At 36.1% G+C, this 24,124-nt stretch overlaps 1 protein-coding gene across 2 annotated transcripts; it reads left to right on the top strand.

Moving 5' to 3' along the window:
* The first annotated feature begins 1,760 nt into the window (after positions 1-1,760).
* Positions 1,761-21,925, top strand: postna (periostin, osteoblast specific factor a). Of its 2 annotated transcripts, none has more exons than XM_082157123.1 (26): positions 1,761-1,927; positions 2,759-2,857; positions 6,806-6,870; positions 7,397-7,554; positions 7,787-7,951; positions 8,993-9,139; positions 9,309-9,450; positions 11,389-11,601; positions 11,766-11,900; positions 12,136-12,284; positions 12,558-12,694; positions 12,824-12,954; positions 13,039-13,169; positions 14,281-14,383; positions 14,630-14,697; positions 14,847-14,892; positions 15,014-15,046; positions 17,483-18,235; positions 18,334-18,393; positions 18,711-18,794; positions 19,840-19,899; positions 19,982-20,041; positions 20,128-20,187; positions 20,870-20,956; positions 21,036-21,077; positions 21,309-21,925. In XM_082157123.1, the coding sequence occupies exons 1-26, from the start codon at positions 1,809-1,811 to the stop codon at positions 21,359-21,361; spliced, it is 3,300 nt and encodes a 1,099-aa protein (XP_082013249.1). In that variant the 5' UTR covers positions 1,761-1,808; the 3' UTR covers positions 21,362-21,925. The 2 variants fall into 2 exon arrangements, with proteins under 2 accessions (XP_082013249.1, XP_082013248.1); XM_082157122.1 differs by having other exon boundaries at positions 1,763-1,927; positions 18,334-18,399.
* Positions 21,926-24,124: the final 2,199 nt, after the last annotated feature.

The following is a 24,124-nucleotide window of genomic DNA, read 5'->3' as shown; positions in this document are numbered from 1 at the left end:
AGGCCTTCCATATCCGCTGCCTACAGCTTGTCCTGGAAAGATAGAATCCCCCATACAGTCATCCTCAGTAACACTGGCTCAATATGTACGGAAGCAGCTGTGGCCAAAAAACACATGTGTGGCCAAAAAACACTACTTATCTGGGAGTTCGAACATTCCAACACGCAAAATTAATCGTGCACGTGATTGGACAGAAAGTGAGGCTTCTTTTGTCAGTGGTCACATGATTTCTACGTTAACAACAGAAGCCTGGGCACGCCCATTTATGCTCGACACGACTCGAGCTCGACGCCTCGGCTCAAATGTTACGTCACTAGCAACAAGTAATAGCCATACATTTCTAAAAATGTAAGTTACTCAACATTAAACTTCTTGTTTGTTAAACTGTCATGTAAAAGCCTATGTGTGTGGCTACGGTCGAATCACAGCCGCGTTGACAGTAGGAACAACGCCGTCTTGCTCGTATGATATTACATACAGTTTGCTCGTGACAGCGGTATATTTTCATTCAAGTAACACATTTCATACAATAATTAAATGGCCTAATTAAGTGACGATCCTTATGTTTGTCATTATAGAAAACTGTTCTTCGCTATTGCCTTGCTACGTTTCTCATCCTCATCATTAGGCAAGGCAAGCCAAGTTTATTTATATAGCACATTTCATACACTATGGCAATTCAAAGTGATTTACAGAGAGGAATTAAAATAATCACAAAAATAAAAGCAAGGAAAATTAAAACAGTTATAAAATAAATGAAAAGATATGGTACAGTTGTAAAATGAATTAAAGAGTAAAAAGATGATACATAGATACACTTCTCATCTGGCAAAACACCGGTGTATCATATTTTTCACAGCTCCCAGTTTTACTCTGAGATTTTCCCATGGTGATTACACTGTGTCTGTGGTGTTCATTACAGGACGCTGATTATTGTAATTCGTGTACTACTATGACTCCACCACTAGAGGTAGATGGACACACAGTGTTAAAACATAAATTAATGACCATAGCTCTCAAACCTGTGTTTTCTGATACTTGTTTAAACCCCTTCCCAGTATTATGCCCATACTCGGTTCACTTTTTCCCCCACTCACCTTTCCATGCCAGACAGCATGAGATAAATGCAGATGGTTCTTGGGAGCTTTTAAAAAGTTCCCATCTGGCTTTGACTTGTCCAAAGGACCGCCTGAGGCCTGAACCAAGAGCTCCAGCTTAAAACCGACAGATTCCAGATATGGACAATAGCCCGATGATAAAGAAACTGGCAGGAGATTGAACAGTTGCAGTATGATTAGACATTATCCTTTCATCTAATTCCCTCAGTAGCATTCTGCAGACAATGAACATCTTGTTTCTAAGGACAAACCTGCAGAGCACCTGAGTAAGCGATTGTGTAAATGAATGATAGCCTACAGCTTTTTAGTCACTTATAAGATTAATATTAAGCTGTAGTGATAAAAAAGGTGTAATGCTTGCAGAATATGTGTTTTTAAAAGGAACAAAGCATGTTTAAAACATTTGGCATATAATGTAGATGTTTTATATGTAATGCACCTAAACATTTCCAGATGGTCATACCATTGCAAGACCTTCTGACTCTCTTCTTTCTGTCTGTAAATATGGAAGGTCCTTCTTAGGCGTACAGGGTTCTCATGGAGGGGGCGGATCCATAGGAAGCAGGTTGATTCTCTCTGAATTAATCTCTGTCATTGTGTGTGTTTGAGACAGAAAGAGAAGGGGAGGGGTGATATAAAGGCTGGTTCCCTGTTGCTCGCTCCCATTCCTTCTGCAGGGGATTCTCCAGAATGATGTTCTTGTTTACGGCCACCTTGACCATCCTGGCACTCAGTTCCCTGGACCAGGTGGATTCTTCAGCCTATGACAAGATAGTCACACACAGTCGCATCAGGGCTAAGAAAGAAGGGTAAGATTGTTTTAAAAGTTCACCTTTGCTGATTGGGACAGAGGTGGTTAATTGTGTTAATGTTGTTAATGTCTCCAAACATAGAATTTACATATAAGTCCACTTTAAAAATGCTGGGACTCAAAATTCTATTTAAACGTTTAAAAAAACTAAAACAATAACAACCAATGAGATGTATGATACATATACGTAAAATTATTTTGAATTATTTCTTATTACTTATTAAATATCATAATTTTTTTATTGTACCACGTTATATACAATTTTTTTTGTTAGCTTTTCTCTCAAATTATGCTGACAAAATATTTGTAATGGGACAAAAATGTACGGAATTATAAGGAAATACAAATTATGCATTTTATCTAGGAGTCTCACTGTATTTTTTTATTGTTATTTTTTGTTATACAGTCTGAACCTACAATCATTTAAATAATATATGATGTATATGTAATTAAAACAAATATTGTGATATCTAAAAGATTACTTGTTACATTGATATATTTGTATAAATGTAAATATTTTTATGCATATTTCTGTCAAAACCTTTTTTTTTTTTTTTGCTAAACTTATTCACTTTACAATTACAGAAATCTGTGTATCATCAACATGTAATTTAAAAATTTAGAATATTTTAATCTATTTTTATTCATTAACCATAAATGTATTCCTAAAAAGCCATTTTTGATTTGCTCAGTCAGCTCTTTAAAGCAATTTGTCAGGACTTCTATATAATCACCTGCCTAATTGAGTCTGTCATGTCAGCAGTTATCAACCATTCCAAGAGGGTTTTTTTTAAAAACACATGCTCCCTCCGCTCTTTTTTTTTTCCAGGCCCAATGTGTGCGCTTTACAGCAGGTCATGGGGACGAAGAAAAAGTACTTCAGCACATGCAGGAACTGGTACAAGAAATCCATCTGTGGCAAGGCGGCGTAAGTCATCCATCGCTTTTCACTCTGACACTCTCTGCTTTAGCCAGGTTTCTGCCCGTGATCTCAGAGGTCGCCGTGAAACAGCGCCTGTGGTTCTCAGGGTAAAGGTGGGTCACAAAGGTGATGGATTACCGGTACATTGATTAGGCTTGTTCTGTGCTGTAGGGTGTGTTCAAGGATAGTGAATGAAACGGAAGCATTTGAAACTATTTTGTACACTTCATACAGATCAGTTTTGTTGTTTGTTTGTTTTGTATTAGTAAGGATTCAAGACAGTTGGATTTTTGCCAAAACAAGCTGGGCCAAATACTTCCTAGAGTGAGATGATTTATTGTTAAAAAAACATATTACACTTTGGAGCCTTTCTCTCAGCACTCAGCAGGATGATAGAACAGTTGTCAGCCAAATGCATCTAACTGTACTTGTTTATGGCAGATGAACCGCAGCTCATGTGCGACTCTGACTTGACATATTTATTGTTGCTCCAGTGGTTTCTCTCTCCGTTTTCTCCTCAAATGCCACTCTAATTTACTGCATCTTCTCTGAGAGGATGAGGTAAGCATGTTTCTGGGCTCTGTAAGACTGCGATTGAAGCCTTAGGGATTGGTGACTAGTAATTGGCTATACTTTTCAGGCTCAACTCAGCCTTTCCACTGGCAGAGATCTGCAATATGTAAAAGAACAGAGAAAAACTTTTGGCCTCAGGAAAAGTCTGTGTTTGATTGTATTTTTTTTTCTTTCTTTTTTTCTGTCATTTCTGATTTAGTTTTTTTTTTATCTTGTCTCTGCATATATCATTGTTGATGGTCTTTTGTGTTCATTGTTCATCTTATTTGTTTTTATATTGCCATTTATGTATAATTGATTATATATATATATATATATATATATATATATATATATATATATATATATATATATATATATATATATATAACTATATGTATATACAAAAATCATAAATTGTATCTTTTTAATCATATATATACAGTATATACGTATAATATATATATATATATTTTTTTTTTTTATCATATATATATATATATATATATATATATATATATATATTTATATATATATATGTGTGTGTATGTGTGTGTGTGTGGCCCGGTAGACTCATTATATATATATATATATATATCTTTTTAATCATATGTATGTGTGTGTGGCCCGGTAGACTCATTATAATGCTAAAATGTCCCCAGAAAGATGGCAAAATCTGAAATCCTTGTCCTTGTGGGGACATTTTTGGTCCCCATGAGGAAGACAGCTTATAAATCATACTAAGTGATGTCATACGAAAGTTTTCTGTGATGGGTAGGTTAGGTTTAGTAGTAGGGTTAGTGTAAGGGGATAGAATATTCAGTTTGTACAATATAACATCATTATGTCAATGGAATGTCCCCATAAAACATGAAAATACAACGTGTGTGTGTGTGTGTGTGTGTGTGTGTGTTCGGCTGTGTTCAATCATGCAGCAGCATGTCCAGGAACCTAAATGACTGATTCTTCTTCATGCCTGTAGTCATCAGACATTCATTGATTTTGGTAGAGAGAAAGTAAATCAAATGTTCTCTGCTCCATTTTTAAGATTTGAATTAAATAACCGTTGCCCCCAGTTCAATCTTCTCAAGAGAGACTTACAGAGAATTATAAAGAAAGAGTCTCCTATGTATGTTAATTAATGTCCTGTGAGATTTATGATACAGCTCAATTGTCATCCTTTTTCTCACCTGCAGTGTTGTTTTACTCTTGGATTTACAGTATGGCTGCAGCCTCTCTGGTCACAGTAGAAAACATATGAAAGCAATTTTAAATGTGTCTACTGGGAGGTAAATAATAAAAGCACGAAATAATCACCCCTGGTTGGCGTCTCCCCCCAGTTCCCCCTGACTAAAATCTGGGCAGCAGTAGGTCCGGAGCTGCCCAGCTTGCTGTCTCTCCTCTGGGCGCCTAGGGGAAAGTTTGAGTCAGGCCTCTCTCAGGGATCCTGCTGGCTTCCTTTTTCCTTCCTTTATCGACACTGGGAACATTGTTCAGTGTCAGTGGATGAACTCCACCACAGCTGCAAAGTCTGCGCCTCTAGACACTATCGTGATGATAACAAAAGAAAAAAGAGCAATTTAATCTGTGCAGTGTCAGGTGTGTGTTTACCACCATCTCTGACAAACAGCAGGGCTGCATGGCACGATAATTCTCAAAAACAAATCTCTCGCTAAGAACTGCGAGTAACGACATTAGTCATGGGAGAAATATATACACGCCATCTGCAGACAGCTGTTGGAAAGCCTTTTTTATTATTTTTTTATACAAGGTTAGAACTTTTAGCTTTTAGGCAAGTGCTAAGATTCAAATTATTATTTACTCTTAAAGGGATAGTTCACCCCAAAATGAAAATTCGGTCATCATTTACTCACCCTCAAGTTGTTCCAAACATGTTTAAATTTCTTTGTTCTGCTGAACACAAAAGAATATATTTTGAAGAGTATGGGTAACCAAACAGTTAATGGACACCATTGAATTCCACAGTATGCAAAAAATATATATAATAATAATAATAATAATAATAATATTTTTTATTCATTTCATACTGTGGAATTCAATGGGGTCCATATTCAATTATATATATATATATATATATATATATATAAAATTCATTTTTTCATGAGGAAAAGGCTTTAAATGTACCAAATGTGTCTCCTCTTGAGTTTCAGAAGAGATCTCGTGCTCAGATTTGCCAAAATAAAAAGTTTTGCATTAAAAGATTTAAATTTGAAATCAGGAATTTGTAAAAGAGTTTTCATTATCTGGTCTATCACACACATCCCAGCTAACAGGGAACGTTCTCAGAATGTTTTTAAATGTTACTGCTTGTTTCAGAACATTCAGAGAACTTTCAAAAGTAATGTTTGCAAAATGATACAATTGAACGTTCCCTTAAAGTTTGCATAACCAAAAAAAGGGATGTTTTTAGCGTTCACAAATGATGTTTTTATAACTTAATGGGAACATTAGCAAAACATCCCATAATTGTATATGTCTGCTACTGTCTAAATTTGCATCAAGTTTTAAATTCCCTTAGGAAGTTAATGAATCTAAAATCTAAAATATCTAAAACGTAACTGAGACCTGAGCCCCCCCTGAGCGATCAAATTTCCCCTGAGAGCACATATCAAGCTGTACGCTCTTGATGTTTTCAAGAAACCACCGGAACGCTTCACATGTTTCCCCACTGCATGTCAGATATACTATAGAGATACCAGTTGAAGTTATTTGTCAAAAATGAACATCAATCATTATTCTGTCAAAACAGCCCAAAGGCAAGTGACTTCACACATTTCAGACAATATACTTTCTCTGCCAGGCCTGGCTCAGATTTGGGTCGTTGCCCTCTTATGTTGTCAAATAGTTGAGGATTTGCAGATGAGGTAATACTGTGGAACCTACCGTCATAGAACATATATTCTAAGGAGAAGTTATATAGTTGTCTGTAATATATAGATTTTTTTGTCTTTGAATAAAAAGGGTATTTTAGTGTCTTTTCATTGGTATTTTCTAAGTCTTGATATAATTATAGTGGATGATGTAAATGTTCATCTTATTTGTAACCATGAATATTAAGTCCAGCAGTTTGTGACACATTTTGATTTATAAAAACTGCAAAAATGTAGAGAAAAAGGCCATGCTAAATTAAAAACAAATCCAGATAAAACTCCAGATGGTTGAACAAACATGTTTTATATGAAAAAGACACATCTGTGTAGACATGCTAAAATAATTTATCGTGCGTTTTCTAGGCCGAATACGAACAAAATGTCCATTCTTCCATTTTGTAACAAAGGAACAAATTAGGTAAAGAATAAAAAAATATTATATATGCTATACCAAAAACATATCATATGTTCCATAAATTTGACAGTTTTTTCCCCTCTTTATTCCATGCAGGATGATATTATATGAGTGCTGCCCAGGTTATATGAAGTTAGACGGGCAGCGTGGTTGCCCTGCAGGTCTGTATTCATTCATTCCATCAATAGGAATATAACATAGTGTTTAATTTTTTGATTATGAGTTTGCTGTCTGAGTGGTTGTTAGCAAGTTGCTATATGATTGTTAAGCACAAGAAGCACGATTTGAGGTGTCAATCATGTCTGTAGCGCAAATAACTTAACATTCACTTGTCAAAAGTTAATACATATGGTTATTTTTATTGGTATATTGGATTGCGCCAACAATTATAATACATTTAACTTCAGTTTAAGGTCATACTTAGATTAAATGTCAGGTTCATTGGCTATGAGTTCAGTGGAGGAGAACATTAGTTTTTGTTCTCTAAACAAATCCCAGACCCAGCTGGCTGTATTTAGACATGAGATTAATGAGCCACAGCTTGTCTTGAACGTGGACTCGAGGTTTACGTCATCTGACTTTGGATTATATGCTGTATTGTAACTATATACTGAATCTATTTATTTGATAGAAACTGTGCATGCAACTCTTTCTGCTTATTTCCTGTAAATTTCACTCCACACCCAGTGGCCCCTATCGACAGTGTTTATGGCACCCTGGATCTGGTGAAAGCCAAGATCACCCAGCGATACGCTGACCAATCCAAACTGAGGGAAGAAATCGAGGGAGCAGGATCTTACACAATGTTTGCGCCCAGTGACGATGCCTGGGAAGAGTTTGATCCCGTGAGTCGCATTCCAGGCCATGTTCTGCTTCATTCGAGCCGCAGTATTTGCATGCTATGTTTAAATGGGTTATCAAATGTATGCGTTAATAATAAGCACACTTGGAGCACTGAATGGAACTTATTAAAAAGAAATAAATTGAGGAATATGTCATCATGCTGTCGTTTTCTTCTAACTTTTTTTCCCCAGAGCAAAGTTATTACATTTTAACGTCATTTCTGTATATTTGCAGGCATTGAAAGCTGCCATGGTCAGCAGTGGAAACACTGAGCTTTACAATGCACTCCACTATCACATGGTCAACAAACGGCTTCTCACTAAGGACCTGAAGAATGATATGACCCTGAAGTCCATGTATAACAAACAAGGCCTCTATATCAATCACTACTCGAATGGAGTATGTTTCTCTTTTCTTCAAATTTACTGTGTGTGAAACTGTGTACAGTATATGCTTTTTTAGTATTATTTGTATACTATTATTCATATTTTGAATTAACTTTCATTTTGATATTTTCATTAAAATTTTAGGATAACTTTTAGTAACTTTGTTTTGTGCTTTTGTCAGTATTATAAGTTGTTTTGATTTCTATTTAGCTTAGCTAATTTATTTCCGTTTTAGTTTTTATGTAGTTTTATAAAAAAAAAATTATTCAGTTCACAAAAAAATATGTTTTCATTGTTTTTAGTTTTAGTTAAAGGGATAGTTCACCCAAAAATGTTTATTCTGTCATCACTTACTCACCCTCAAGTTGTTCCAAACCTGTATGAATTTCTTTCTTCTGTTGAACAAAAAAGAAGATATTTTTAAGAATGTCTGTAACCAAACAGTTGATGGTAGACATTAACTTCCATAGTACTTTTTTTCCTACTATGGAAGTTATGGCTACCGTCAACTGTTTGGTTTCCAACATTCTTTCAAATATCTTCTTTTGTGTTCAACAGAAGAAATAAACTACTGTATTACGGGTTTGGAACAACTTGAGTGTGAGTAAGTAATGACTAAATTGTTATTTTTGTTTGAATTATCCCTTTAACAATTGCCAAACTGTTATGAAATGCTCTTTGAAGATCCTGTCATCATATAGTCATCCTCATGCCGTTTCAAACCTGTATTACTTTCTTTCTTCTGTGAAACAAAAGATTATTTAAAAAAAGGCTTCAACGATTTGTGTGCATACAATGCAAGTCAATGGAGTCCAAAACAACATTTATTGGACCCCATTGACTTTCACTAAGTGGACAAAAAAAAAAAATGTTTTATTATCTTTTTGTGTGTGTGTGTGTGTGTGTGTGTGTTCCAAAGAAGAAATAAAAGTTGTACCGGTTTGAAACGACATGAGGAAAAGTTAATTATGACATAATTTAAATTTTTTGTTTGAACTACTGTTGTGTACTGTTGTGTAAAGTCACTAAACTGATCTGTTTCAATGGTTTACAGGTTGTCACTGTGAACTGTGCCCGGATTATTCACGGCAACCAAGTTGCCACTAATGGAGTTGTGCATGTCATTGATCGGGTCATCAGCGCCATAACCCAAACGATAAAGGATGTGATCGAAAACAATGATGATCTGACTACACTGAACGTATGTGTTATTATGACTGTGCTATTGTAAATTAATATGACTAAAAATCCTTGGAGGCTTTCTAAACCTTTGATAGGAACCATTACAGATGAAAAAGTATTCCTCAGCAGGGGCATATGATTTCTGAGAGTCAAATTTTTACAAACATCTTGTTTGACGTCTTTTATAGACTGTTGCTGTGAATTCGGGTCTCCAGAACCAACTGGGAGAGCCCGGACACTACACACTTTTTGCTCCAACCAACAATGCCTTTGATAAACTAAACAGTGACGTCCTGGAGAGACTTATGAGTGACCCAACTGTACTTCAAGGTAAACATATTACTTACTGTATATTGTAGTAGACCAGAACCACAGAACATTATTTATTTCTGTTTCAAGTGTTTTCAGGGGGTTGAAGTCTTGATGCACTACAAAGCTAGAGGTAATACTGCTACTGTGGTTTTAAAGTCTTTATCACATAGTGCACTTCCTTTTTAAAAGTTTGTGGTCAGTAAGATTTTCTTTTTGAAAGAATTTCATTATTTTATTCAGCAAGGATGCATTAAATTGATCAAAAGTCACAGTAAACACATTTACAAATAATAAATGCTGTTTTCTAACTTTCTTTTCATCAAAGAATCCTTTTTTTTTTTTAAATGACGGTTTCCACAACAATATTAAGAAGCACAACTGTTTTGATAATAATAAGAAATTATTCTTGAGCCCCAAATCAGCATATTTGAATGATTTCTGACTGGAGCAATGATGCTTAATAAATTACATTTTAAAATACATTAAAATAGAAAACACTTATTTTAAATTATAATCATATTTCACAGTATTAGTGTTTTTACTGTATTTTGCGACACAGGAATAAACTGCATTTTAAAACATTTTTACAATATTACAGTTTTTACTGTATATTTGATCAAATAAATGCAGCCTTGGTGAGCAGAAAAGACTTCTTTCAAAAACATAAAAAAATCTTACCAACCCCCAACTTTTGAACGGCAGTGTATGTGCACACAAAACATGCACAGGATGAAATAATCACCCTCAAAGATTTGAAAGACTAGCAGCCTCATGTTTTAAGTAAACTCCACAAATGCAGTCCAATTCAAGCAGTGCCACATTCTCAGACGGCGGGCAAACAGCAGATCTGACCGCAGGGATCCAAAATCAAGTTTGGTCAAGACGTCTAACAGGATGGGAAATGCTTGGATGTTGAATAATACTTCATCAGATTTTGGTGAAAAAGATTAGGTATTTTGTGGTCAGACCATTATAAGTGTTGTAACAGACAAAAGTTTTCCCCACGACACAGTTTTACAAAGAAAAGGCCACAAATATTGGTTATGAAAAGGGTCTATTTACAACTAATCTAATCTTTGTGACCTTTTAGATTAGATTATCATTATAGGAAAAGTGTTCAAAGAAAATAACGTTGAGACCTTTATTCAAAGTCTAGCTTTGATGTTAACATGAATTTCTTCTGAAGTTTTCTCAAGAACCTATATTGATGCAAATGCAGTGTGCAAAGTACTGAGCGTAATTCAGGGTTAACACATTTTATGAAATCCCATTTGGTTCCTAATAAAAATGACAGTTGTTGAGGAAATCAATTAAAATATAATATAATGTACAATTAAATATAGAAATAATGCCAGATAAGATCTTTATTTGAGCTACTTTAGCTTATTTTAAAGTTTACTTTTTCTTTTAAAAATAATTGTAATCATCTTGCGGCACCTTGAAAGTGTGCTGAGGCTGTCAAGTGGAATTGTAAACCACTGGTCTAAAGTTTTTTCCCTTTGTGGCCACCCTTGAGTATTGATGTTGACCCCACAGCAGACTGTTATCCAGTAGCCCATGTTACAAAGTGTAGATTCAGAGAAGGCTATCTAAGTGTCTTATGAAGGTGGTTTTGATTTGGATTTTGGTTTGGCGAAGCACTTAAACTTGTCAAAATGCACACGCATGCACTGCTTAAACAGATGCAGGAAATGAGCTCAGCTGCTGGGAAAGTCATATCACAGATCACAGTTGATGTAAGAGTCTCAACTCTCCACCAGATTGCCTCCGCAAAGGAAGAACTGGGTGTATGTCCCAGTGGTCAACATGAGCTTCTGTGTTTTTAATTGTCTTTGGAGGTCTGTAGACCAAAGCTTTCTGGACTATGAAGATGAAGACATTTCAACAGTTTAGGTCACCACACTGTTTATCTTTCAATCCTTTCTTTATCTCTCTCTTTCTGGTTATTTTTCCAAGCCCTTTTGCAGTACCACCTCCTGAACTCAGCGCAGTGCTCTGAGGCCATTATGGCAGGCTCCATCTACGGGACTCTTGAGGGCAGTAATATTGAGATCGGATGTGATGGCGAGAGCCTTACGGTCAATGGTATCAAGATGGTGCTGAAGAAGGACATTGTCACCAGTAATGGGGTCATTCATTTGATCGACCAGGTGCTCATGCCTGACTCAGGTGAGACTCTGACATTATTTGATCTTAAAGGGTTAACTCTCCCAAAAAAATCACATCCACATGTCATACATCAACAGATATTAAAATATACAACTTTATTGATGCTAATATAATATCTAAATCTCAATCTGAAGTTTAGTGTGTATCTTTTATATGTCTTGCAGCCAAGCAGGTGATGGAGCTTGTGAGCAAATCTCAGAGCATCTTTGGTGACATGATGTCCGAGCTCGGCCTCTCTGAAGCCATGCAGCCTGAGACTGAGTATACTCTTCTCGCCCCACTGAATGGAGCCTTCTCCGGTGAGCAAAATACAGGATGTTTCTGCAGAGATAGGAGTCTGTTTTTCCTTTCTTTTTCTAATAGAAAAGACCTGAATAAACTTTATTAATGTAAAATATGTAGAATGTGTCTGTAAATATATATATATATGTGTGATCTTCAGTTTGGGTTTAATAGTTACACTTCTGAATTCCACTCAGTCCTGGTTAAAATGTCGGAATAACTTCAAATGTCTCCTCATCAACTGTCATGCAGATGAGGTAATGTCCATGGATCAGCGTCTCCTGAAGATTATTCTGGAAAACCACATCCTGAGATTCAAGGTCTCTCTGAATGAACTCTACAACGGCCAGCTGCTCGAGACCCTTGGAGGAAAACTGCTCCGAGTCTTTATTTATCGCACGGTGAGAGACAAGGACTCATAATGTTTTTGTCTTAGAGAAAGAGACTTAGAGAAAGTTTGAGGACCTGCAAACAATTACTGTGTAAACAACAACTTTTTATATGCTTTATTGCTCTGGTCTTTGGCAGTTAAGTTTTATACACTTGTATATTTGCTTCAGGTAAGTTTGTAGACCTGAAATTCCTCCTTGTCTGACTATTTTGTTTCTCAATGCTCTGTAAAATATCCAAAGCACAACTATCATTTCATTCTCCTCCTCGTGTGTGTTTTTTAGGCTGTGTGTATTGAGAATGCATGTATGGTCAGAGGCAGCAGAGAAGGAAGTAATGGAGTCCTTCATCTCATGAGGTCCCTGATCCAGCCACCCGAGGCGACCATCTATGAGCTGCTCTTTAAAGATGGACGATTCAAGTGAGATTATCATTGTGATGTGAAATGATTACTATTTTATTAATCTATACACATTTTTTTATAGTATAGAATTCTATAAAAAATATTTCTTAAGTCCATATGATTTATCAACTGGCTGATCTGTTCCAGAATCTTCCTGTCTCTGATGGAGAGTGCTGGACTGACAGACCTGCTGAAACAGGAGGGATCGTACACACTCTTTGCTCCTATCGATGCCTCCTTTGGCACCCTGACAGAGGAAGACATCACTCTATTAAAAAGTAAAAAATGTTTCCCTCTAACATGTCCAACATTAGCTTGGTCTGCTTCCTCACATGGTTACTAGTGACTATTCTCTTATCCAGGTGACATCAACGCGCTCAGGGCAATCCTGCTCTACCATTTTAGCAATGGCGTCTTTATTAATGGAGGACTGGAGGGTGGAGTGACTAATCTTCTCAAGACCATACAGGGCAACAACCTTCAAGTGCAGTCTGTAAGTACATTGATAAGATCTCTACCAGTCGTGGTTTTTAGCGACTAACAAGCCAAGTCTATCTGATTAAACACCGTAATCAGTGAAAACACAGAAATTTCCTCAAATGTTAGCTTTTTCCCAACAGTGATCATGAGAAAAAAAAATCTATAATTAGCCTTTCCAGTTACATGATTAATGTTTAAAGGCCTTTGCACACCCAATAATAAAACTGTTTGACTCGGAAAGACTGACTTTTGAATTTGAGCCAATACTAATGTTTTTGTAGCGCAAGAGAGGGAAGGACCTGACATGCGATTATCGTCAGACAATGCAATTAGACGCAGGACACATTTCCTGTGTCTGTTCTCAGAAATTCCATGAACCAAATCCAGAACATTCACGTAAATCCTTTACAGGAAACCATACCAGCATGTTAACATTGAGTATAAAACTGACTTGATTATTTTTTTAAAACATACATCATCTAATCCTAATTAGGAATATGAACTTTTTAATTTTTATGTTTGTGTAGAGCTGAGGGTCTATGGCATTGGGCCTTTTGTGTGTGAATTTAGAGCATTGCTAAGTGATAAGGTCATAACTTCCAGACAGTTTGTTGCCATCAATCAAAATCAACATAGCTCAAATCTCAGCCTCCAACGCCTCCATCCTAACTCCCTCTAAAAGCTGGAACAATAGGTCTTTTAATGCCCAGACACTTCCTGTGCTGAAAACAGATCAGCACTGTAAATGTAAATTTACTTTAGTCAAGAGATATCTCTCAAAAAGAGCAAAAGCTAGGAAGTGACTTCTTAATATAAGGTCCAGCTGTTGTATTTTTCTAAATGTGTTGAAGTGTTTTAAAGGGTTTTGTAAGATTATCCCACTTAGGCTCACATTATTATTATTATATATTTTTTTTATTAATAGTATTGTATGCTATATATATATATATATATATATATATAGAGAATATGTGTGTGTGTGTGTGTGTGTGTGTGTGTGTGTGTGTGTGTGTGTGTGTGTGTGTGTGTGTATAATATTTTTATGAAATATATATTTTTCCTCTCGTCTAATCAATGCTCATTTTAAAAAGGTAATTTAATGATTAACACCACCTTATACTCAGGTTAACAACTCCATCCATGTAAATTCAGTGGAGGTTCCAGATTTTGATCTTATGGCATCCAATGGAGTGGTCCATGTAGTGAAGACTATATTATATCCACAAGGTAAAGTATTAAAAGCAATGAATGTGCGTTTATATCATAGACTGTAAAAAAAAATTTTATATGCAAATATCTTTAAGATGTGATATTGTTTGGTGGGACTTTTACATGCATTAAGTCAAAATCAGTTGCATAGATCGACTACATCTTCAATGAACCTGATTTCACAACTCTTATATAACTGTACAATTCCTGAAACATAAGAAACAGTCCCTAGAGATTAATAGAAGATTTTACTGAATTTCACAGATCTGCCAGTTGGCAGTGAAGACATATTGATTCTGCTGAAGAGACTCATCAAATACATGCAGCTGAAGGTACAGCAGAACACACCATATCTGAACACTTACTCACATTTTTATATAACAGATCCATCACAGTCCAGTACATTGCCGTACAATCACACGTCCTGTTTTATCAGTTGCTTTTATTTTATTTATTTATTTTTGGTTTGGTTTGTGTATAGTTTGAATCTGGATTCACCTACCGTGAGATTCCACTTACATTCATCAGTAAGTTCAGTTTCATCCCTCTCAGTTTCATTTCTTTTTAAGTTCCACATAACATCATCAAGGACATATGGGTGATATTTGACATGCTTTTTATTAATGAATATTGTGCTTCTCATTGCAGGGAGGACTACAACTACACATGTCATTGAGAGAGGTAAAACATTATTTCAGCACTTTTGAATTTTATTTTATTTAATTTCACTAAATGGCAACTCTTTTTCCCATCCTCTCACACCCTTTCTACATCCATACGCATTCATTTATTTTACATGTGATACTGAGCTCCTCAGGCAAGCCCTTCTCTGCCAGCCGATTATTCCCAGAAGCTCTTTTGGATATTTGTACAATTACGTATTTACTCAATCATTATTCAATACAACAACAAGCCTGAACTTCGCCTCAAATGCAACTCCAAGTAAACCGATTGATTATAGAGCCACAGAGGAGAGCGAGAACATGTTGTTTTGTTGGCTTGAACCAGCACTGGCATCTCCTGTGGCAGTCGCTGGACAGATACAGCAGATAAAGAGCCATTCGAGACAGAGAGATAGAGGATTTTGCCTCAGACCAGGGCAGGAGACCTTCCTGTTGAGTAGGAGTGAATGTTGAAGCTCAGAAAAATTTAAAAATAATTTATGTGAATTGAAGCTATTGGAAACTCGGCTTAAAATGTATATTTGTGAAGGTAAAAACTGATTAAAGCTTAGGTAGCCTCCTGGCAGTGGTTGCGAGAGTTGCGACCTAGAGCATAGCAACCTTTCTTCTTAAAAAAAATAATAGTCCCACAATTTTGTAAAGCTAATGTGTGTCAAAACAGCCCAACATTGGCTGAACCAATGTATACACACTGACAGCATCTAATATTCTGAAACCTTTTATGTTACTTTACAATCACAAGTCTTTATGAATCCTCTGAGGGCTGGTCAGATCTAGAATCTCTGGAACCTTTGCGAGGGTACCGCTGTAAGAGACCCAATCCCATAGCGGGACCCTTACTTATTAGTAAATGATAGACAAACTTTTTCCATGAAAGATCTTTTAATGACAAAGCAAGTTAGAAATGAAATACAGATGGGACTGATGAAAGTCAAGTCATTTGGAGTCTTTGTACGGCTTAATATAATAGTCGATGTTTCAGGGAAACATTCGCATATGTCATTCATTTATCGAATTGTGCATCTGTCATGGTTCCAATCAGTCTTTAAAACCACACAGAGTACAATGAAATCTTTATAACAACAAAGTAAATGGTTTAATCAATGAATTAAATGTTGAGTGTGACCAAACCATAACAGTAAGATTTTAAGCTTTTATTAAGCAAGGGCACAATGAATTGATCATGATAATTATAATAATAATGTTACAATAGATTTCAGTTTAAGATAAATGCTTTATTACTTTGTTCATCAAGAATCCTAAAAAAGTGTATCATATTTTGTTCCCACAAAAGTATTAAGCAGCACAACTGTTTTTAACATTGATAAAAAAATAAATAAGACATGTTTCTTGAGCACTAAATCAGCATATTAGAATGATTTCTGAAAGATTATGTGACACTGAAGACTGTAATTATGCTGAAAATTCAGCATCGCATCACAGAAATACACTACACTATAATTCACAACAAAATATACAAAAATAGAAAATTCATATAGACACTTCTTGACTTCTTGATTACTGAAACATGAAACCGACCCTAAACGGTTGTGTGTGTGTGTGTGTGTGTGTGTGTGTGTGTGTGTATGTAATGTTGTATTTAATTTTTTTACAGTTTCTTATATACAGTCAGTGCACACTGTGCTTGAGTTCCACCATAAATCACAAAGTACCATTTATCCTGAGCCTGCAATCAAAATAAGTTAGGATCCTGATCCACAGCCACATGTGCACAATGTCTTATCTCATCTTTGGCAGAATATCCTGATTTTTGTTTAATGAATCCAGCAGTAGCACGAAACGTGACCCCTGTTGCAGTGCCTAGAGAGAAATGCCGATGTGGTGTTCATTAACAGCTCTGAAAGCTCCAGTGACTATTAATGACTGGCTTTGACTTCCATTCTCATCTTTGAAAATGTACTTGTGATTTATTTCACTTTGGCACAATGCACGAATAGATTTCAGAACAAGTTTGCTGCAATTGGAAGCAAACCTGACTGTAGCAAGGTTAGTAATTCAGGGAAGAAGAAGGCCGGAACAGGCAAACGAGCAACATACTTTAATATCAAAATAACCAAACACAAAACGAAAGTAAAGCGGCAGCCCCTCACGAACGACTCCCGCACCTACATAAACACAAAACAACTTAAAGTCCAGGCTTGGTCCTCTCTCATCCTTCACTGTCATCACTCCTCCTTTTATGCATCTGGAGCTTCTCCGTGAGTCACTCAAGGATCCGTTCTCTCGGCTCTCGGGCCCTCCCTGCTTGCCACACTAACTTTAACTTAAAAGTCTCTAAAAAGACAATTGTACTTTATTCCAAGAAAGGAAAATGTCTCTGAATAATTCGTTTTTCACAACTACTGAGAACATTGTTGAAAATATCATGACCATTATTATGACCACTATTATTTGACATGACACCTTCCCACAGGTCCCGAGATCAAGGTCACCAGGGTCATTGAGCGTGAGCCCATCAAAGTTACAAGAGTGGTTGAAGGAGAACCAAGCATCACCAAAGTTACAAGAGTGGTTGAAGGAGAACCAAGCATCACCAAAGTTACAAGAGTGGTTGGAGAGCCAAGAGGCATCAAAGTTACCGGAGTACTTGAAGGAGAAACAAGCATCACCAAAGTTACAAGAGTAGTTGAAGGAGAACCAAGCACCACCAAAGTTACAAGAGTGGTTGGAGAGCCAAGAGTCACCAAAGTTACCAGAGTACTTGAAGGAGAACCAGGTTTCACCAAAGTTACCAGAGTGGTTGAAGGAGAACCAAGCATCACCAAAGTTACAAGAGTAGTCGAAGGAGCACCAAGCATCACCAAAGTTACAAGAGTGGTTGGAGAGCCAAGAGCCACCAAAGTTACCGGAGTACTTGAAGGAGAAACAAGCATCACCAAAGTTACAAGAGTGGTTGGAGAGCCAAGAGTCACCAAAGTTACCGGAGTACTTGAAGGAGAACCAAGCACCACTAAAGTTACAAGAGTGGTTGGAGAGCCAAGAGTCACCAAAGTTACCAGAGTACTTGAAGGAGAACCAGGTTTCACCAAAGTTACAAGAGTAGTAGAAGGAGAACCAAGCATCACCAAAGTTACAAGAGTGGTTGAAGGAGAACCAAGCATCACAAAAGTTACACGAGTGGTTCAAGGAAAGCCATCTGTTTCAAAGGACACAAGGCTCATTGAAAGTATGTCCAAACTTCAAATTAAGTATCAAGGTTAATTTTATTTAAAAAATTCACTGTTTTCTTGTAACATATATTTTGCATTCATTCTTTTTGTTCAGCTCACAGTGCCTCATCTGATGGTGAAATTTATTCTGCGGGAGAAATCAAGAGAATCATGGGCGAAGGTCATTAATTTGAACAGCTTTATTTGGTTGTATAGTTCAACATTCCTATTTGGCCGAGTTGTTAAGAGTTAAAATGTCCAGTTGGTTTAATTAAACATTTGAGAAAGGATTCTAGTGTAGTAAGAACTGGATTATAAAGAGATACTCAGCATGTTCAAGTCTGTTCTCAAAACAAGTTACTCGTGCTTAAACAATTCAGATTGGTTCAGAGTGGCTGTAAACAAAGTTGTTTGTCCTATTCTGTCTGATACAACATTGAAAGGATCCTTGTGGCACAGCCATGTCAAATATTATCACTTTATATGTTGTAGATATAACCAAGCTTCAGGATGGTGACGTACACATGCTCCGGGAGGAAGACATCAGACAAATCACTGACGCAATCACTCAGGGAGGTTGGTCTGAGAGAGTTTTAATTGAGTTATGGATTATATTAACCAAAAAAAGCCCATATCCCGGGCCGCAATGTTGCTGAATGGTAAAAGCAACCCTTTATCTGATATTAACTGCATTATAGAACATGACATAATTATTGATGTGCTATTAAAGTATTTTTAATTAGCTTTTATTTGTATATTTTCAGTTTTCATTTAAATTTTAGTTTTAGTATTTTATTTTATTTTAGATAGTTGCCAAGTCAACATTTAAAAATGTTTAATCTAATATTAATAGTTTGTTTTATTTCATCTTTATATCAATTAATGCAAATTATTTTTAATAGTTTTGATTTTAGTCAACAATAACACTGACCTTGGTACTTGTATTTAAAGGTTAATGTATTTTGAACAAATCAAACTTAAATCAGTGAGCCATTTACACTTGACCCAAGAGACCGTTCTTGAATCTTCCCCTTTTTCAGATATCTTTCTCTGCTGCCAAACAATTTTTCCCTGTAATCCTTGGCATATGTAATGATCAATGATTCTTTCCCATATTGTTTTTTTTTTTCATGCCATTGATCCAAACATTAATTTGATTTATGATTTTGCAAGGCTTGCGATCTGTAAGACTCTTTTGTAGCTTCCTAAAGAGCTTGACATTTTTATTGAGAACAGCTGTGAACTTGGTGATTCATTCTTGTGTAGTAATGCTTAATGTTTGTTTGTCGGTCTAATTTTATGCCCATGGATTACAATCCCTAGTTACATAATAGAATAAAGCTCCGTTGGTTTTCCCATGGCTCACACATTATGGCTCTACTCCAGATGCTTTTTTGTTTAAGTTCCTACCTTATGGTTTTCATTCATTTTTGGCAAGATCACACTTATGATTTAGCTAAAAGAAAGAATGGTTTTACTCCAGAATCTTTAAGCAGTACAGTTAAAGTAAGATTAAGGCTTTCATTATTGACTATTACTCACTGATTTGGCTCAGAGTTAGTTTCACTTTTGCCCAGAAGTTTGTTCATCCCATTGTTCTCATGTCTCCTTGTTCTCAAAGGTGGACCAGGCATCACCACTATAACTAGAGTAATCAAACCAGAGCCCCAGGTTGTTGAAAGTAAGACCTAATAAAGCAAATGATGATATGATATAGGGTTTGCCCAGATGTTTGTGTCATAGACTTCTCTTTTTGCTTGAAGGCGAACCAGAGTTCACCACCTTTACCAGAGTAATCAAGAAAGAGTCTCAGATCACTGAAGGTGAGACGTAATACATAAATACATAGACATAATATGTGGTTTTAAAATTTGAACCAAATCAAATGTTCATCTTTTTGTGCTCAAAGGTGCACCAGGGGAAACCACTATTACCAGAGTAATTAAACCAGAACCGCAGATCATTGAAGGTATGATATTTACTCTTCTGATATTAGAGATTTTTTTGTTGTAGTTTTTTTTTAATTAAATGGACAGTTGATATTTGATATGTAATTATGCATACTAATTTCCCCTACTTTTACGATCTTTAAAAACACGAATTAATTAACACTGCGATATCTTTATTAACTCTCAAAATGTCATTTTTTTAATGCGTACATTATAATGTTTTGATGCCTAAATTTAGCTGTGATGTTTAAAGTGAAAAAATGTGAGTATTATAACATGACAATTATTGGCTTATCACAATCATCCAGAATTTAAATATCAGTTTCAATAACTTTACACGGTTAGAAAAAAGGTTCAATTAGGTTTAATATAGAACCTTACAGTTCTTCACTCAATTTTAAAGAACACTTTATGCCAAAAAGGTTCTGTATAAGGAGAAATGTCATGGCATAATACTTTAATGTTTAATGGGTTATTTAAAAATTTTTAGCGATAAAGTATGTTTACGAGCTGTTTAATTCATAAAATGTAATTAAAATAAAAAATCAACCAAATCTAAATCTATAAAATGATCCCATATTGGGAAGGTTCTATACTGTACTATTATGAAGTGCCTGACAGAACCCTTTAGTAGATAATGATTGAGTGTAATAATATTACATATTTGAATATTTACTGAATTTAATTTTATGCCTCTTTTAGTACCAGATTTCTCAAAGATTGTATCTTTGAAGGACAATCCAGAACTCTTTGAATCAGAAACTGAAAGAATCACCAGAATCATCAAGGGTTAGTGGCTTCATAGCTCGGTGCGAATGATATGAAGAAGGATCTGATGCCGAAAGTTTAATTGATTTTTTTTTTTCAGAGGGGCGTTTTAAAAAACGAGCCGCCATCAGACAACCACAAGGTATGCATTTCAGTTCATTAACATCTGATGTGTTCTTGAAGTCATTGTGTTGCTCTTTTTATACCGATTAAGATTGAAAATACTTTAAAATAGTTTTAGCACCTTTTTTTTTTTTTTTTTTTTTACCCAACTTTGTCATAATCCATAGACAAAGAGGAAAATGAACCATGGATGTGTAGATTAACTTTTATATATATGTGTGTGTGTGTTTGTTTGTGGACTAAAACACAGGATCAAGACGAAGAGTGAGACTGGTCAGGCATCACTCCAAACCAAGGCAATGAGATGAATGGACGCTCACTGTCCTTGGAGATCCAGCTTAATCGAAAGACAGTGTTGTAGAACAGTGTGTTTGTCCTGAAAATACACTTTTGCTACAAACCGCATGGAATGTTTACACATTACAAACCAGCGCAGTAATATCTTGGATCTGTGTGGCAAACACCCCACTTCAACTCAGATAAGGGGTACTTGAAATGGTGGTGGTTACAAAGAGAGACTTTGCTCCTTTTTTTCCAGCTGTTTATATTGTTTCTTTGAATATATACTGTATGAGCCTTGTCATTGAGCTTGTCGTGCACATTATATTTTATGGTGCTTGCATTCTAACACTTGAATGCGTTTTTATCTGATCAGGATCAGCAAAGCTTTGGCTTTTGTGTTTACTTTAAATTATGCAGCTTTTAACTGTCCATCATTCAGCTATAGTTCATTTTTATGAATTTATTCACTTAAAACTTTTTTTTAAACAGACGAAACTTTTCAATTGTACAAATTAAAATCATCACATTGAAATAAGCCTCAATGTAGCTAAAATAAATAAATAAAACAATTTCATTTGAAAAGAACTCTACTTGTGATTTTATTGAAAAAAGTCATGATGATTTGCTATCCATCTTGAGTTTACTGTGAGCTAAACACGTTAATCCCTTTATGTTCTCATTTATAGATACATAGCATGTCAAAAATGACATGAAGGGAATGCAAAAACTAACACTGCAGGGTAAAAGAAGCACATGTTGACATAAGGGCTTATGTAGCTGCATGTATATGCCTTTACACACGACATATGGATGACTTTATGTTTGAAAGAAGTAAAGCTTTGCTCCTAAACCTGAAACCCTATACTTTATTGAAAAAACATTGGGAGGATGAACATGTCTAGCAAGTTGTTTTAGATGTATATACACTCAAAATTCTCCATCGTTTGCACTGGTCAAAAGTGAAAACTGCTAAATACACACCTAATATCGATTCAAATGATCCATTAAAATTAAAACCATAAAGAAACATTTTCATTCAAATTAAATAAAATATAAAAACCTTTCAGGCAGTTGCAAAAACAATCTGACTTCAATCTGCTTAATATGTAACATACATTGTTTTTGTTACAGATTTCCTTTAACAGTTCTTTGTGCAAGTGTCATACTGACTAGTGATCTTACTTTGTCTTTAGCAAGCCAACAACAACTGACCTTAACTCAAGGACAATAGAAAAGGCCATTTCTTTCTCCACACAAATGCCACAGAGAAAGTCTTGTGTATTGTGGCTGAACTTGCAGGTTCACATATGTGTTCTATTATTCTTCCATGTATGTGAGCTCTTGCATGGGGACATTTCTGCATAACAAACAGGATTTCTCATGTTTGGAGAGATGAGAGATGCTTGGCTAACTACACACTACTAGAAGTTACAGCCCAGAATCAAATTTGATTTGAGGTCTGGAAGTTCGGTCTGGACTTGATCCGTTGTGGAGCAACAATGCTCGAACCAGAGCTGTTCGGACCAATAGAGGGTTTTTCACGGACGTCACGTTCTGGGCGGTAACCCTGATGCGCGGCCATTATGGAGGCACTCGGATGTAAACAACAGCATAGATTGCACAATTTATGTACTACTGAACACACTGTTAGACTAATAAACCACGGAAAAAAACACATGGAAGCTGCGAAATCATATAGAGAAGAACTTAGTAAGCAGGAAAGAGCGCGAAATTTTGCCAAACTAAAGTTAATATGTGGTAAAGATCCGAACGAGCTAGCTTCTCTAGCCCTTACTGCAATTCTTCCTTCTATTTCTTATCCCGACATAGGCTACGTTCAGATTGTCAGTCCAAAAAGGCACATGAAATCCGTTTCAAGCTACATCCGTATGTGGTTTGAAATCCTATTCAAATCACATATCAGGAAATCCGCTTCAGTCTGAACGCTCTGATCGGATTTTGCGTGGTATGTTACTTTCTCACGCCACGTAAAATGTAAACGTCCGACGGTGTTATAGGGAACATGCTGAAAGTCGCTGCCGAAACAAAGCTGTGTTGTTGCAAAGTGCCGGACGAGCAGAAAATTATTATTTTTGAAACCAGCGCGGAAAAAAAGCTGTGCATACCAGTCTCCTACAGTTCTGCCGCTCAAGACCAATGCTCAAGACGCAGTAGTCCAGCGCGGCGGCTACACATTTCCATGTTGTAAAATTTAAATGAGACAACATCTCTATTGCAAATGCATACCCCTCCAACAACGCAACGTCATTGCCATATTGCCAAAGAGCTGCATGGACACACAAATCAGATCTGAACAGTTGCGATACACAGTGTGGGCATCATTTTAGATCACATTCCAATCGGATACAAAGATAATCGGATTTGGACTGACAGTGTGAATGTAGCCATAGTTAACTACGTCAACATTTTAGCCATAGTCAACGCTTCATTTACACATGTGGTTGATGCTGTGCCTCTCTCAACCACAAATGCCTTCTTTCATCAGTTTTTTTGCACTCTTCTCTTTAACTTCTGACAGTCTAAAGAACTCAAAATGTTTTTTCCCGGTGCGACCGATTAGTACAATCCAAAACTCGACCATTTTTAGCAGCAATAATCAGCCAAATTTGCGAGTCCCTTCAGTTCAGTGCCTCCAAAATGGCCGACTTCCGGATTGATGACGTGTAGTGAAAACCCTCTATCCATATGTCAGGGCGTGCTTTATACGATGATGGACAGATGATCAACAGTAACGTAATCATCCACGTCACCAAAGAGCGCTTG

This window comes from Leuciscus leuciscus (assembly GCF_965113295.1).
Source record: "Leuciscus leuciscus genome assembly, chromosome: 24".
Classification (NCBI taxonomy): domain Eukaryota; kingdom Metazoa; phylum Chordata; class Actinopteri; order Cypriniformes; family Leuciscidae; genus Leuciscus; species Leuciscus leuciscus.
The sequence above is the reverse complement of the archived record's forward strand: the minus strand, read 5'-3'. Positions and strand labels throughout refer to the sequence as shown.